A 13,963-nucleotide genomic window follows, 5' to 3' on the forward strand; every position below is an offset into this window, starting at 1 on the left:
GCCGAAGCAGAAACGCTCACCTCTTCCTAGTGAATAAAAGCGTTATACAAGGCTTATCTCATAGAAAGGGGTAAAAGAAGACATATAGAAGTTTGCTAAAAATTCCCTTTCCTCACAGAAAAAACAAACAAACAAACAAACAAACAAAAGCTCTCCAAACCCATTGCACCCATGAAATAGGCCTCTCAACATGTGGGCCTTTCTGCAGAGAAGGCCCAGTGAAAGGACTTACGCCGAAGGTCATTGAGGACAGCCAGAGGCTCGATGGCTTCAATGCCTCGCAAGGCCTCGGGAAGCTGGGCTGCGAGTGAGGAAGCAGCAGGGCTGCACTCAGTCTAGTCTTAGCCACTGCTTGAGGGATTGTGGCTGCAGCAGGAGGGCTTTCTCTGCACTGTGGCAGGAAAAACGTAATGCGCTAGCTATGCGCCCTGCCCATCCCTCCGCAAAACAAAGAACAACAAAAAAAAAAAAAAGGAAGAAAACGGAAAATGCCTTCATCCTGCTTTCTCTTTAGAAACTTTAAGTACACCCTCTGCCCTGCGTTCCATGCTCTTCTGTTAATGAAGTCAACAGAATCTTCTGGGATGAAGTATTCAGCCATTCCTATTTACTCGGGAGATGGAGTAATATAGCCTGCATGTGTGCAGTGGTTGCTCTGCTGTCCATGTATTGGTTTTGTAATGTCAGTGGGCATGAATGCACTGTGAGCTTTGTCATGCTTGCTCCTGCATTTTCCCACGTCTTCTTCTTGCTGCTGGTGTATTTGTAGAAGCCCTTCCTGTTTTCCCCTACGGTTCTTGCTAAGTTTAATTCCAAACAAGCCTTGTCCTTCCTTGATGCATCCCTGCATTCTCTGACAGTGTGCCTTTATTCCTCTCAAATGGTCTTACTCTTCTTCCACATGATGTTTTCTTTCTTTTTCTGCTTAAATTTTACCACGAGCTCCTTCCAATCCACAGGTCTCCTGCCTGCCTCGCATCACTTCTTTCTTGTAGGAATGCACCAATCCTGAGCTTGGACAAAGTAGTACGTGAATATTAGCCAACTATCCTGGACTCCCTTTCCTTCTAGGGCCCTGGAGGTAGGTCCCTGAAGAGGTTAAAGTTATTTCTCTTGAAATCCAGGGTTGCAATCCTACTTTTTGCCTAGTTTCCTCCTCGCAGTATATCGAATTCCAACATCTTGAGATGGCTGGAAGGAAGATGGGAGCAGCTCAGCAGTGGATGCCACAAGCCATGGTGAACAAAGGGGTCAGAGTGGTGGATGATTGGTTGTCCCTCTTCTTTTGCCCCAGTGCGCTGTGGGCCAGATCCACCACCAGCACAAAATGGCCACAAGATGCCCCAAGATGTGCAACGTGCTGGGTTCCTCTAAAATGGTGCACTTTGGGGGATGCAAGGCATTGAGGTGAGTGTGCATGGAAGGGCTGCTCTGGCCCTGCTGGCTCTCCCACCAATCGCCTACTGGACAATTCACATCCCAGGCGCATCCCTGGCAGATATGTGGAGGAGGAGATGGGGACCAGCCCTTGTCATCAGCTCCTGGGCGCATCCCATCTGCTCAAGGTCCCCCAAATGGGCTGCCCTGCCATGAGGTCCCATCCCTGGGCCTTGCACCTATGCCTGCACAGCCAGGCCATCAGAGTGCCCACCCTTCCCACTAGCCCTACATCATCAAAGAGTGGGCAGAGCTCCCCAGCAAGCTGCAGCCCACAGCAGTATCGCTCTTCCTGTTCAAGAGACTGAGCATGTGGCTGAGGATGGTGAGGGCCTTAGTGCGGAAGTTGCTGTCAGCACCCTGCAGTCTCTGCAGGAGTGTGAGCAGCTGGCCTTGCGGACTTCTGGCCTAGGCAAAACTCAGAAGGCCCCTTTGATGAAGCAAGACATGACTGCACTGGCACAAATGCTCTGTCCATAACACTCTGCAGATACGGGGCAGCAGGGAAGGTGTCTGCAGATCCCTGAGCTCTCAAATCCTGCTACTGCCTTTCCCTCCACTGCCTTACCCTCCACCTCCAAGCCACTACCCAGTTGCCCCCTGTGCACTATTTGCTATCTTTCAGACAGTGATGAGGCCTGTGATCACCATCTTGTGCATCACCAACCTCTAGTTGTGCAGATGCAATTGCAGGAAACCCAGGACATCCTCATCAATCTCCTGCTCAAAGTCCATGCAGTTCAGCAGCTGAAACACACCCAGTTGCAGACTGACTGACTATCAGAGCCAGTTGCAGATTGACTGACTATCAGAGCCAACAGCACTCCCTGAATCCTCTGAACCTCCTGCAGAGTCTCAGTTTGAGACATTTGTGAAACGTTTGAGTGGAGAATGGGCCCAGGGCTGCATGACTTGCAAATGGTTATGAATAGTTGGCCATCAGAAATGACCCTCTGGTGGAAATGAACCCAGGTTTGGGTGACTGAGGGGAATGCAGCTCCTGTGGGACAGGAGCCCAGGCCCACTGAGCTGCAGTCTGCCCCCTGCCCATGGGATAGAGAGCCCAGTGTGTGCAGGCTCTGCCCAGAGACACCGCTTACCACCATGCCCACATTGATGAAGACAGATGGTGGCAATCTCCCAGTGTTTGTCACGGCAGCTGATCACTGTGACTACATGATCAAACATCCAGGAACATTCATCGGCCGCATTCATCCACAGCTCCCTGGCCAGAGAGGGGAGAAGGTCTCGTGGGCACGGAGCTGGACAGGCAAACCTCTTTGTGCTGCCTGTGCTGCCAACTCGAGCCATCCTGCCACAAGTCTGGCCCCGTGAAGCAAGCTTGCATTTCCACTCAGCTTCGGCAGTGGCAGCCATTCCCCACCACACCTTGCCTGGCAGTCCAGCCAGTCAGGCCTGTTTTGGTGAGAGTGGAAAAGTGCCCTTAGTCCACCAAAGCTGTGTCCTTCCAGCTCTCTGTGTTCAGGGCAGAAATGCTGGGCCAGATGAGGAGGAAGGTGGCTCTCACCTAGTCAGCAAAGTGACTCCTGCGTGTTAGGTCTCCAGACTCGTAAGCGTGTCCCAGCCCCCTGCCTCTCCATGGAGTCAGCCAGATGGCCATGCTGACTTCCTGCCCACATGAAACACAGAAGGCCCATTTTGTGAAGCAAGGGGTGATTGCACTGACAAAAGTGTTCTGTCCATAACATTCTGCAGATATGGGGCGGCAGGGGAGATGTCCACAATGCCCTGAGATATCTGTTGCTGCCATTGCCTTTTCTTCTCTACTGCGTAACCCTCCACCTCCAGCCCTAGGCGGGTGGCCTGACTTTGCCTAGGTGTCCCCTGCATTGCCCCCTTGGAGAGATGGGAGGAGAAGGATGGAGATCCTGGTGGGGCTGACCAGAGGATGCTTTTCCTCCTGACCATATATCTGGCTGTAGCCTTGAAGGTCCTGCTGCCACAACATGTGGGCAGTGAGTAGTGAGCTGCTGGGGTGCGGTTGGATGGCTGGGATCAGGGTCATGGTGTGCTGGTCCCATAAAGAGGCAGAGCTTGCAGGTCGCCAGAGGGGCTACAGCTCTGCCGCTGGCACAAAGCTTTTGGCTATCCCAGGTTCAGGGAGAGTGGGATGCACTCGATGCTTGGGAGGCACATCATCTTTGCCAGGGGAGAAGGGGAAAGAGTTCTCTGGGCATGGAGCAGCACCATAGAAGTTGCATGTTTTGACAATACGATGCAGAGAGTGGTGGTTCCTCGCTAGTCTGACAGTATGTTGGAGGTGAGGGAATATAGGCCTGGCAGCTGGGACCTTAATCCCCTGACAGAGACAGTGTTGCAAAAATCAGCATCATTCCTGCTCCCTGAACTGAGGTGGACAACCAGCTTGTCACCAGTCCCCTGTTCCTTTAGGCGATGGTCATCAAGCCAGGGCGCACCTGTCTCGATGTCCTCCTGGGGACAGGCAGGTCAGCAGGAGCAGAAGGAGATGCTCCAACAGCTGTGGGAAGGATGAGCGTGTGTGTCTGCAGGAGGAGCGGGCTGGAGAGTCACTCTCGGATTCCTTGTTTAGGCACCTCAGTGGAATGCATGCGCCCAGGTTGGGGAGCACTTGTGTTCAGTCACAGTGTGTTACTCTTCATTGTACATTAGCCCCTTTCAGAAGCCTAATGCCAAATTCTCTTAGTAGTTGGGACCGATGGCACATAGCTCTTCCACACTCTCAAATCTTCCTTACTCTTTCCGGTCTTGTTTGAAGACTCTCTCAAGAGCTCCTCTGTACTGAAATGCTTCTTAATACAGTATCATCGAGATCAGTAAAATGGGCTAAGCTGCTCCCCTTCAAGTTGCCGGCCCTCAGTACATTCTCCTATGAATGAATCAAATCCTCAAGGTAACTGGGACAGTCTCATTTTGAGCTTCTTTTCACCCAAAGCTTTAAGAGAGTGGCGCAACCTGGGCAAATGCTGATTCTCTATTAAGCCTTGAAGCAATCTGAGAATTAGCTGAGAAAGTTGTCTAGTTCATGGAATGTTACTCTGACTGTTCTGCATGGAAGTATTAAATGGTGCAAAGAAAGACAGTTTTTGTTCAGTCATATGAGCAGCTAACTACTAAATCTGCTTGGTAATTTGGTCAAAAACAGATGTCCCATTGCAGTGGGAAAGGTTGCCAGGTCCAGATTAACACCATTTTCAAAAAGAATAGCACTGAGGGCACATACACACACGCATCCAAAATCACGCATGTCTTATTATCACAGGTGCTCTGGCCGATGCAGGTACCATAGAAATGTTTCACACTGCATAATTTTGAAGCACTAGGCATGGTAGGGCAGGTCCATCCTTGATTGGATAGCCAGTAGGTGCAGCATTTACTAATTTCGTTAAGTGTCCAGTGCAAGCTGTCTCCTGCAACTATAGATAGCCACCTATTTTCATTCAAGGCTTTAGGAAGGACAAGAGAATGGCATAAAGGTATTATTTGAGTGTCCCTCACCTGTGCAATCCCCACCAACTTTCTTTTGCGTTGTCATTGTAACAAACGCCTTGCGTAGTTTTAAGCCTTCCTCCTTTGAATTTGTCTTTCACTAGGTCAGAGAGCAATCATTTTAGGGTTAGTGTAACATTATTGCCTGCTGTCAATCCTTGACCTCATGCTCTTACCGATGGTATTCCTCCTCTCCCCATAGCTCTAAAGATGGGTCTTGACTTATTTTTCAAGATCCCAGATGTTCCACAGACAACATGAGAAGGTAGAACCTGATGCCCACAATGACACGGTGTCCTGCTAGCTTGTTAAGGGAGACAGTAAAATAATCCATAGGGGGTCAACCAATAAACTTTATTCACCAGTGCAAGATCTTTGTGCTAACAACATCCACCATTAAGTGGCACAATTGTTATGGGGCATAAGCTTTGTAATTAGCCTCTTGCAATTAGTGCAACTGACTAAGGTATGCTGCTTGTCCCTGGTAAAATGCTATAGCGTTTCTTCACCATGAGCGTCCAGGAGATGACACCACCTTGCAAAGAGATGACAACTGCTAGCATATTTCTTCTCCCTGAATGTGCAGAGGACTCTCAACTGGCTACCCCACATGGATAGAGGAGCGTAAGACCCAAACCACGACAGGATCACAGCTTTACTTTCCCACCATCAATCCTTCTTCCCTTCCCAGACTGGTCACAGTGCAGCAGCTCCCCTGATGTAAGAGAGCCCCAGGAAGGAAGGAGTGTTCCAAACTTTTCTGCTCCCTTGCAAACCCTGGACTCCATGGGACAACCTGCTACTACAGGGGCTGGCATTGAGCTCTCTCAGCTCTGGCTTCCTGGTGATGCAAAACATCTTGCAGGTCTGGCATTGTCAAAGAGTGGGTCCATCAGGTCAGTGTCTCATGTCCAAGGACTCCTGATGGGACATCTCCTCACAGTACCAGAAGCGGGGAGCATGCCTTGGGGACTAGGACCATCTCCCTCGGGGGAGCATGGCCTCCCCAGCATGCTCTCCCATGAGCCAGGGGTCTCCTGGTTGCAGAGGCCCTTCTCCTCTGTCACCCCAACAGCAAAGCCTTCCTCAGTGCCCCATGTGGCTCACACTCGTCTGTCCCCCTGCCCCTGCCAAAACTTTGCCTTGCACCAAAGCAGGGGAGGAGCTTGATCCTCCTTCTCAGGATCCACACAGCTGGCAGTTGACACTGCTGGTCCCCAGCTCCCCCTCACTCACAGAGAGGGATCTGGACGGGCTGGATTGATGGGCTGAAGCCAGCTGTAGGAGATTCAACAAAGCCAAGTACTGGGTCCTGCATTTGGTCACAACAACCCCATGTAACACTACAGGCTTCGGGCAGAGCAGCTGCAGAGCTGCACAGCAGACAAGGATCTGGGAGTGTTGTCTGACGACTGTTGAACATGAGCCAGCAGTGTGCCCAGGTGGTCAAGATGATCAACGGCATCCTGGCTAGTGTCAAGAATAATGTAGCCAGCAGGACTACAGGAGTGATTGCACCTTCTGCTCGGTGCTGGTAAGGCTGTCCTTCAAATACTGTGCTTAGTTTTGGGCCTCTCACTACAAGAAAGACATTGATGCACTGGAGTGTGTGCAAAGAAGGGCAACAAAGTTGGAAGGGGCTGGAGCACAAACCTTATGAGGGAACTGGGAGTATTTAGTCTGGAGGAGGCTCAAGGGAGACCTTATTGCGCTCTACAACTACCTGAAAGAAAGTTGTAGTGAGGCAGTGTAAGAGACTGTTTTGAATTGTCTTTTGCCTCGACATTGTTGCCATAACTCCTTGGCCTTGGCTCAGGGAAAACTGTGATGTCAGCTCCAGGTGTTTCGTCTCCCTACAATTACCTACTTCTTGACCTTGGCACTCTACCTCTGGGAGGACTGTGAGATTAACACGAGGCCCAAACAATGCCCAGCAGTGTCTATGGAGCAGGGCTGGCACTCAAGCTGGGGGAAGAGGAGCACCAGAGCAGGCAGAGAAGGGAGGCGGACTCCGCAAGAACAGGGACATAAGAGCACTGCGTATTCCCTGCCCGGGGAGAGCGTGCAGCAGCTTCTTCCCAGATGTGTGTGGTTTCTTCTGGGGTGCACAGCTTCTTTCCCGGGACATCACCTGCATCGAGGTGTGTGGAACATCACCTGCAGCAGGGTGCATGCGGGACATCACCAGCACCGAGGCACCTGTGCCTGCACCAAAGCAGAGCCAACGACACTTAGCTGGACTGGTGGTGGTGGTAACTATAATCCTGCTACATCTCTCTCTTCCGCTTGCTTGCTTATCCTTCTTTCTTTTTTCCTTCTTCTCTCTGTCCTATTGCGCTTATGAGAATAAAGTTTACAAGGTTGTACGGCATTTGACCTCATTTGTGTCTTAAATCTCACTCTTGGGATCTTATCAAAACCTCCCCCGACACTGGATCGGGACAGGCAGGAGGTCTGTCTCTTCTCCAAAACAACTATCAATAGGAGAAGAGGAATTGGCCTCAAGTTGTGCCAGGACAGGTTCAGGTTAGATATTAGGAAAAAATTCTACACGGAAAGGGTAAAATGTATGTGGACTCAGAGAACAGTGGGAGAGCAAGGAAGGATTTTGCAGGATCCATTGCAGCATGCATGCAACTGCTGTCCTTGGTTGCTTATCGTCTGCATGATTTGATGCAGGTTGGCTGCCAGAGGAGGCACTCACTGCATGTGGGCAAACACGGTCCTTGCCTTGCTCCCCATCAGCTTCTCAGTGTTATTTTCATGGGCAGCATAGATGGGACTGTTCCCCAAGCTTTTTTCCCTCTTCCATCACTCTCACCCCTGGCCACAGCACTTCCTGTAACCTCCCATCCAGGCCCTTTTCCCTGCTGGCACAGGCGGTGGGATATGCTGAGTTGTCACTGCCCATAAATGAGTTTGGGGATGAGGGAATATTTCACACTTCTGGGAAATATTCTTGCTGGGGAAATATTCTTGCTGGGGAAGTTGAGAAAAAACTTTGTTGTATTTTCTTTTACACGTCTTCATGCTGTAGAAATTTCCTTATTGTAGTGACAGGTAAGAGTCTCTTAGTGGCTGTGTTGTGGGGCTACGTGACATTTCTAGATAATTTAAGTTTCATTCAAATGAGCAGACTCCAAAGTAGCTGTATCAAATCCTATCAGAGGATGAAAAGGAGGAAGAGTGAGCCAAATGCGGAGATGAGTGCATAAGTAAGAAGCCTTACCTCTGTCCTCAGACTGGCAGTTATTGGTAGCACTTACAATAACAGCGTTTTTTTATGTGTTTTTAAACCTTTTTTTATAATTTTTTTTCAAATAATATAGCTAAGTGCTGTGGCATGCTCCTGTCATCTAGCATGATAAAAACATTTTTTCTTTATTCTAGAGCTTTCACTTGCATCCTTGTTCAGCCTGAATGCCTTCTTTGAGTTCTGGTTGTATTTCAGATACACGCTGGCATCAACTACCTTGGTCACGACTTGTAAGCAGCAGATCCTTCCAGGGATGCAGGATGCAGGTATGTATCATAAATGCCTGTTTATCTTCTTTCTTTTAAGTTGGTATCTTGATCAAGCGCAATTCTCAACTCCTTTGTCTGAACACATCTGAATTACTGGCAGCATATTAAAATTCAAAACAGGAATGCTAAATTGGTGAGCATTTGAGGGGAGAACTGAAGAGGAAACAAGCCATAAAAAGGAGGAGATAGTGGGCTGCTAAAGAGCAGTCAGACAGGCTCGCCGTGAAGCAGGACAAGGAATTTGTGACCTCTGCATGGAGCTGGGAAGAGGGCTTTTTAGCATTGTTGCATTTTATTCAGAGAAAGCTGCATGTCTGTGTTTTGCTGTGCATTTAGAGGAAGGAGGAGAGTTTGAGGCTGCTGCATGTGCAGTGCTAATTGTGTTTTTCTGCTTCTTGAAGCAGTACAAATAGCTCCAGTGCACAACCTGGCAGGGAAGCAAGTCCCTTCCTCTAGGCCTCCTCCTGTGATCCAGGGTCAAAGCGTGCTGAGTTACAGCCCAAGCTGCCCCCCCGGGCAGTCTCAGCTTTGCCTCGGGTCGTATCCCAGGCCACAGCCTTCAGCTGCAGGCTCTGTGAAGCAGTGACGCTTCTTCCAGCAGGGCTTTAATCTCGCTGAGCAGCAGTTACAGCCAGGTAAGGACTGTGATGGCCGCAAGGGAGCACTCTGGATTGGCTTCTCTTGTCTTCGTCTTTTGCCGTAAGCTAGTGGAGGTGTGTGGTAGGTGTTGGCTGCGTTTGCAGATTTCTCTTGTCAGGATTCATCCTTTCTCTAGCGTTAGTGCATTTGTTTTAGAGAAGTTATTTTGTTTCAGACAAAAAGCAAAAATTAGGAATGCAAATGTAAATGCAAAAGAGTAAAAAAAAAAAAAAAAGTCCCCAGAATCAGATGAAGCTTTATAGCAGCAATCTGCAGAGCAATAAATTCATCTGTTGAGTCAATCGATTCCTATAGTTAATGAAATCAAAGTGGAAATCTTATCTTCTTCATATGACACAACTGTTCGCTTTTGTTGCCCCAAGTTTTTCAGCTTCAGCTGAAATCCCCTATGGATTGCCCATATCCCACAAGTGTTGGAGCAGTGCAACGCAGGCTAAGGTGCCGCTACTGCTTTTCACCAACTCTGTATAATAGCTGCCTGAGTCAAGATGATGAAATCACAGACCTCAAGTCACTGCAAAAACACCTTGGAAGTGAAGAAGAGAAAGAGTGTAGATGTCAGCTGGGTAAAGAAATCACTTTGCTCGGCCTGAAAAGATGGGCGAGGAGAGGATGTAGGTTTTATTGGAGAGTTGTTTTTATGGGTGAGAATAGTTGGAAAGGATTCCAGCAAAGACAATGAGCTGCCAAAGTGCTAGTAAATAAAACTAACTCCCAAGTATGGTAAACCCTCCTGAATGTGGTAGAGGTGGCTGCTGGCCACTTTAGTCTTCTACCCAGGAAACAGGACAGGAGGCAGAACTTTGTCATTTCTAAACATCTCTGTGCCCCAGGAACTTCAGAAAATTCTCCTCCATTGCCATAATTAACGAGCATGTCTCTCCAGTCAAAATTGAATCTGTGGAGCTATTGCCTCCACTATTGCCTGATTATTGTCCTTGTACTTGTAATAACTGTGCACGAGCAGAATGGCATTTCAGCAAATTCAGTATACAGCAGCTCTCCATCCAGCAGCCCAACGTTTTGCAACCACAGTTGTTTGCTTGTAGAGCAAACGCAGGTGCTGAGAAAGTTTCAGTATCAGCTGGCTTGCAGGGCCTAGCCTATGAGGATGAAAGTTATCTGAACTTTCCAGAGGCTGCTGAAAGAAGTAAGTTTAGCACCAAGGGAGCCCTGAAACAAAGGAGCTCCTTCCAAAGGGTTGGCCATGAGGTCCATCAACTGTCTTATAAAGAGGGAGAGAAATCCCTGAACATTTAACCCTCTCCATCCAGCTTGCAAAGACTCTTTGTCACCGGCCTGGAGTTGGAAACTAATTTCTGCCTCAGAGAGCGGGATACATGTATTTAGGATAGAAAAAAAAAAGTGGCTCCCGCAAGAATTGTGGGTTTTCTTGCCTTGTGGTCTTTGCAATGAAGTGATGCTCACTGTGTGAGGCACAGTGGGAAGCAGGAAACCCTTCTGTCGTTGTGGCCAACTCCTGAGAAGTGTTTTATCTCAAGTTGTTTAATGTTGCTCTGTAATCTGAGATGAGACAGACACTAGGAGTTAAACTCAAGTTGCAGAGCTTCTTGTCGCCTTTTGTACCATAGGTCAAACAAATTTGTGACCTAAAAGTTGTCTGGAAACTGGCATTTATTTAACACAGTCAACTAGTTGAAGGTATGTAAAACACACTCCTTTACCATTGTGTCTGGACTAAATGTGATTCAAAGGAATAGCATTAAAGTAGCTTTAATTAAATTTGATCCATTTTTCTTGTTGCATCCCTTAACCTAATAAAGCCTCTTCTTCAAGTACCTCTTTAATGTGCCCTACACATTGACCCACTTTTATCCTGATAGCACTGGGAGCTCAAGCCAGTGAATTTGGACTCATGGGTGATGCGGTGTCCTGTGAAGAGAAAGCAGAAGTGCAGTATGCCAAGCTGCTGAGGAAATCACATGATGCAGCCATTAGATGTATGAAGGATGTGGAACACAGGCCCTAAAAGCTCCTGTCGTTTTCTCTCAAGTTGCTGTGGGTGGATAATAATGTTTTTTTCTGAAGGTTTGAGCAAGGGTGTTTGTGTCGGCGCCAGCTTGATCACCTGAATGCTGGTTCGTAAGTGTAAGATATGTCCCTATAGGCTGCCCGTTCTTGTCGTTAGAAGAGGTACAGCAGAATGGAGAAGTGCCTCACCTCTAAGAGAATTGCATCTTTGAGTCTCCTGGGAATGGGGTGGGCTTGGACATGGAGCTTAAAAGAACATACTGGTAAGAGAAAAGGAATAAGACAAATTTTCAACCTAAGCTAATGCCCTGGCTGACATGTTCTTCCTTCTGAAAATAGAGTATTCTGAAAACTTTACACTTGCAAACTGGGGCCATCGGGGGAAGTGGAACCGGGATACAGGGGTGTGGTGGGATCAGGGTGACGGGGAAACCAGGGTAAGGGGGTCCTGGCAAGGGGAGCATTGGGACATGAGGGAACTGGGGACATGGAAAACAGCGGAAAGGGACACCGCCGTAAAAGGGAACCAAAGGATCGAAGTCCCAGGGACACGAGAACCGGGAGCCGGGGGCACCATGGACAGGGGCTCACGGGGACATGGGGGAACTGGGGACAGAGGCACCGCGGGAAGCGGGAAGAGAGTGATGGGAGCAGCGAGGCAAGGACAGACGGGGGGAAGAGGGAACCGGGGGCAGGTGGAACCGGGGATGCGGAGACGGAGGCAAGGGGGAATCGGGGACGCAGAGACCGGGGGAAGGGGAATCCGGGAACGACGGAACCGGGGGAATGGGGAACCTGGGACGCGGGGACCGGGGAAAGGAGGAATCGGAGGAAGGGGGATCCTGGGGCACCGGGAGCCACCGAGCTGCCGCTGACGTCATCACCCGGCGCCAAGCGACGTCCCAGCCGCAGTGAGGCACTCAGCAGGCGCGAAGTCACCCCCAGCGCCGCAGTGACGTCACGGCGCGGCACTGACGTCACGCAGCGATGCTCTTGTCGCTGCGCGAGCTGGGACAGTGGCTGCGCCTGGCGCCCTGCGAGCTCGGCCTGCAGGGGCTGGCGCTGCTGCTCTGCTCCGCGCTGCTGGCGCTCAAGGCGGACGGCGCGGCCGCCGCGCTCTCCAGGCGGGCCGTGCTTGGGCCCTGCTGGGCCGCTGATGGCCTCAGCACCTACTTCAGCACCATCGTGTCCGTGTGGCTCTGCCGGGATGGCGAGAAGCGGCTGGCCGTGCTGCGGCTGATCTGGGTGCTCAGCGTGCTGGGCCTCAAGTTCGTCTTCAAGCTGCTGCTGTGCCAGAAGCTCGTGGAGGGCACGTGCGAGCTCTGGTACGGGCTGGTCATGGCGCCCGTCTTCATCCTGCTGCAGCTGCTGCTGCTCCGCGCCTGCTGCGTGAACTGAGGGGGCGACGCGGATGGCTGGGGACTGACCTTCTGGAGAGCAGCTCTGCGGAGAAAGACCTGGGTGTCATGGTGGATGACAAGTTGACCATGAGGCAGCAGTGTGCCCTCGTGGCCAAGAAGGCCAATGGGATCCTGGGGTGCATTAAGAGCAGCGTCTCCAGCAGGTCGAGGGAGGTGATCCTGCCCCTCTACTCAGCCCTGCTGAGGCCTCATCTGGAGTATTGTGTCCAGTTCTGGGCTCCACAGGACAAGAGGGATGTGGAGCTGCTGGAGAGAGTCCAGTGCAGGGCCACAAGGATGATCAGGGGCCTGGAACATCTGCCCTATGAGGAGAGGCTGAGGGAGCTGGGCCTGTTCAGCCTGGAGAAGAGAAGCCTGAGAGGGGATCTAATCAGTGTATATAAGTACCTCAAGGGAGGGAGTGCAGAGGATGGTGCTTTTCAGTGGTGGCCACCGACAGAACTAGAGGTAATGGCCACAAACTGAAGCACCAAAAGTTCCACAGGAACTTGAGGAAAAATTTCTTAACAGTGAGGGTGACAGAGCACTGGAATAGGCTGCCCAGAGAGGTTGTGGAGTCTCCTTCTCTGGAGAGAGCTCTCCGCTTGGACGCATTCCTGTGCCACGTGCTTTAGGTGACCCTGCGTGTGCAGGGGGGTTGGACTAGATGATCTCTAGAGGTCCCTTCCAACCCTATGCATTCTATGATTCTATGGGCCGGCCCCGGCCCCGACTCCAGCCCCAGCCAGGACGAGGACGAGGTGCCGGTGGCTGCGGCCCAGAGCGGAGCCGCTGCGGAGCAGCCGCGTCAGGACGGGGCAGCGCTGAGCCCCGAGCAGCAGGCGCGGGGCCCGGGGGCCTGCACTGCCCTCAGCGCCAGGCTTCACTCCAGCCACGGCGATTCTGACATCTCCGCAAAGACCCCGTTTGTGCCGCGTCGCCAACGTCGGCCTCGCTCGGCTCTCGTGTGAATGTGTCCTGATGTGCAGGCCCTGTTGGACGGGCCAGTGAATGTAAAGCAAAACTGTACAGATGGGGGAATTATACACATACAGCTCCTTGTTTGTTGTTGTTGTTTATTTTCCCCCTGGAAAGTTTCTGTACTGAAACCTGCCACCTGGAGTAAGAATTCTTTGGGGGTTGTTTATGTGCTGTCAGCACCTGTGTAAACCTCAAGCTGCTGCCAGCCTGAAACAGAGAAGCTGCTGCTTGTCCTGAGCAGTCCGAGGCCATGATCTTAACACCGATTTCTGCAGTTCTACTCCAATGTGTTCCCGTTTCTCCTGTCCCCTCCCCGAGCGGCACTTCCTGCCCTCAGCGTGCCAGCAAGGTTGTCTCATGGATTGTGCTGGGAGGCAGAGGGAGCTGGTGCATGGTGTTGAACAGAAATGCAGTTTTTAGTGTTGGAGGCCTATTCCCCAAGGTAGTGCTAAGGGTGTTGGGAGGGCCAAGCAAAGGGG

The 13,963-nt window shown here is 50.8% G+C and overlaps 1 protein-coding gene across 1 annotated transcript; it reads left to right on the forward strand.

The window, feature by feature from the left end:
* Positions 1-12,090: 12,090 nt before the first annotated feature.
* Positions 12,091-12,501, forward strand: LOC148594679 (transmembrane protein 203-like). Its single transcript, XM_088524900.1, has one exon. It carries the CDS (start codon positions 12,091-12,093, stop codon positions 12,499-12,501), a length of 411 nt encoding a protein of 136 aa, XP_088381026.1.
* The last annotated feature ends 1,462 nt before the right edge of the window (positions 12,502-13,963 follow it).

This window comes from Tinamus guttatus, unplaced genomic scaffold (assembly GCF_059628265.1).
Source record: "Tinamus guttatus ecotype Peru unplaced genomic scaffold, ASM5962826v1 Tinamus_guttatus_pri_ptg000215l, whole genome shotgun sequence".
In the NCBI taxonomy this organism is placed as follows: domain Eukaryota; kingdom Metazoa; phylum Chordata; class Aves; order Tinamiformes; family Tinamidae; genus Tinamus; species Tinamus guttatus.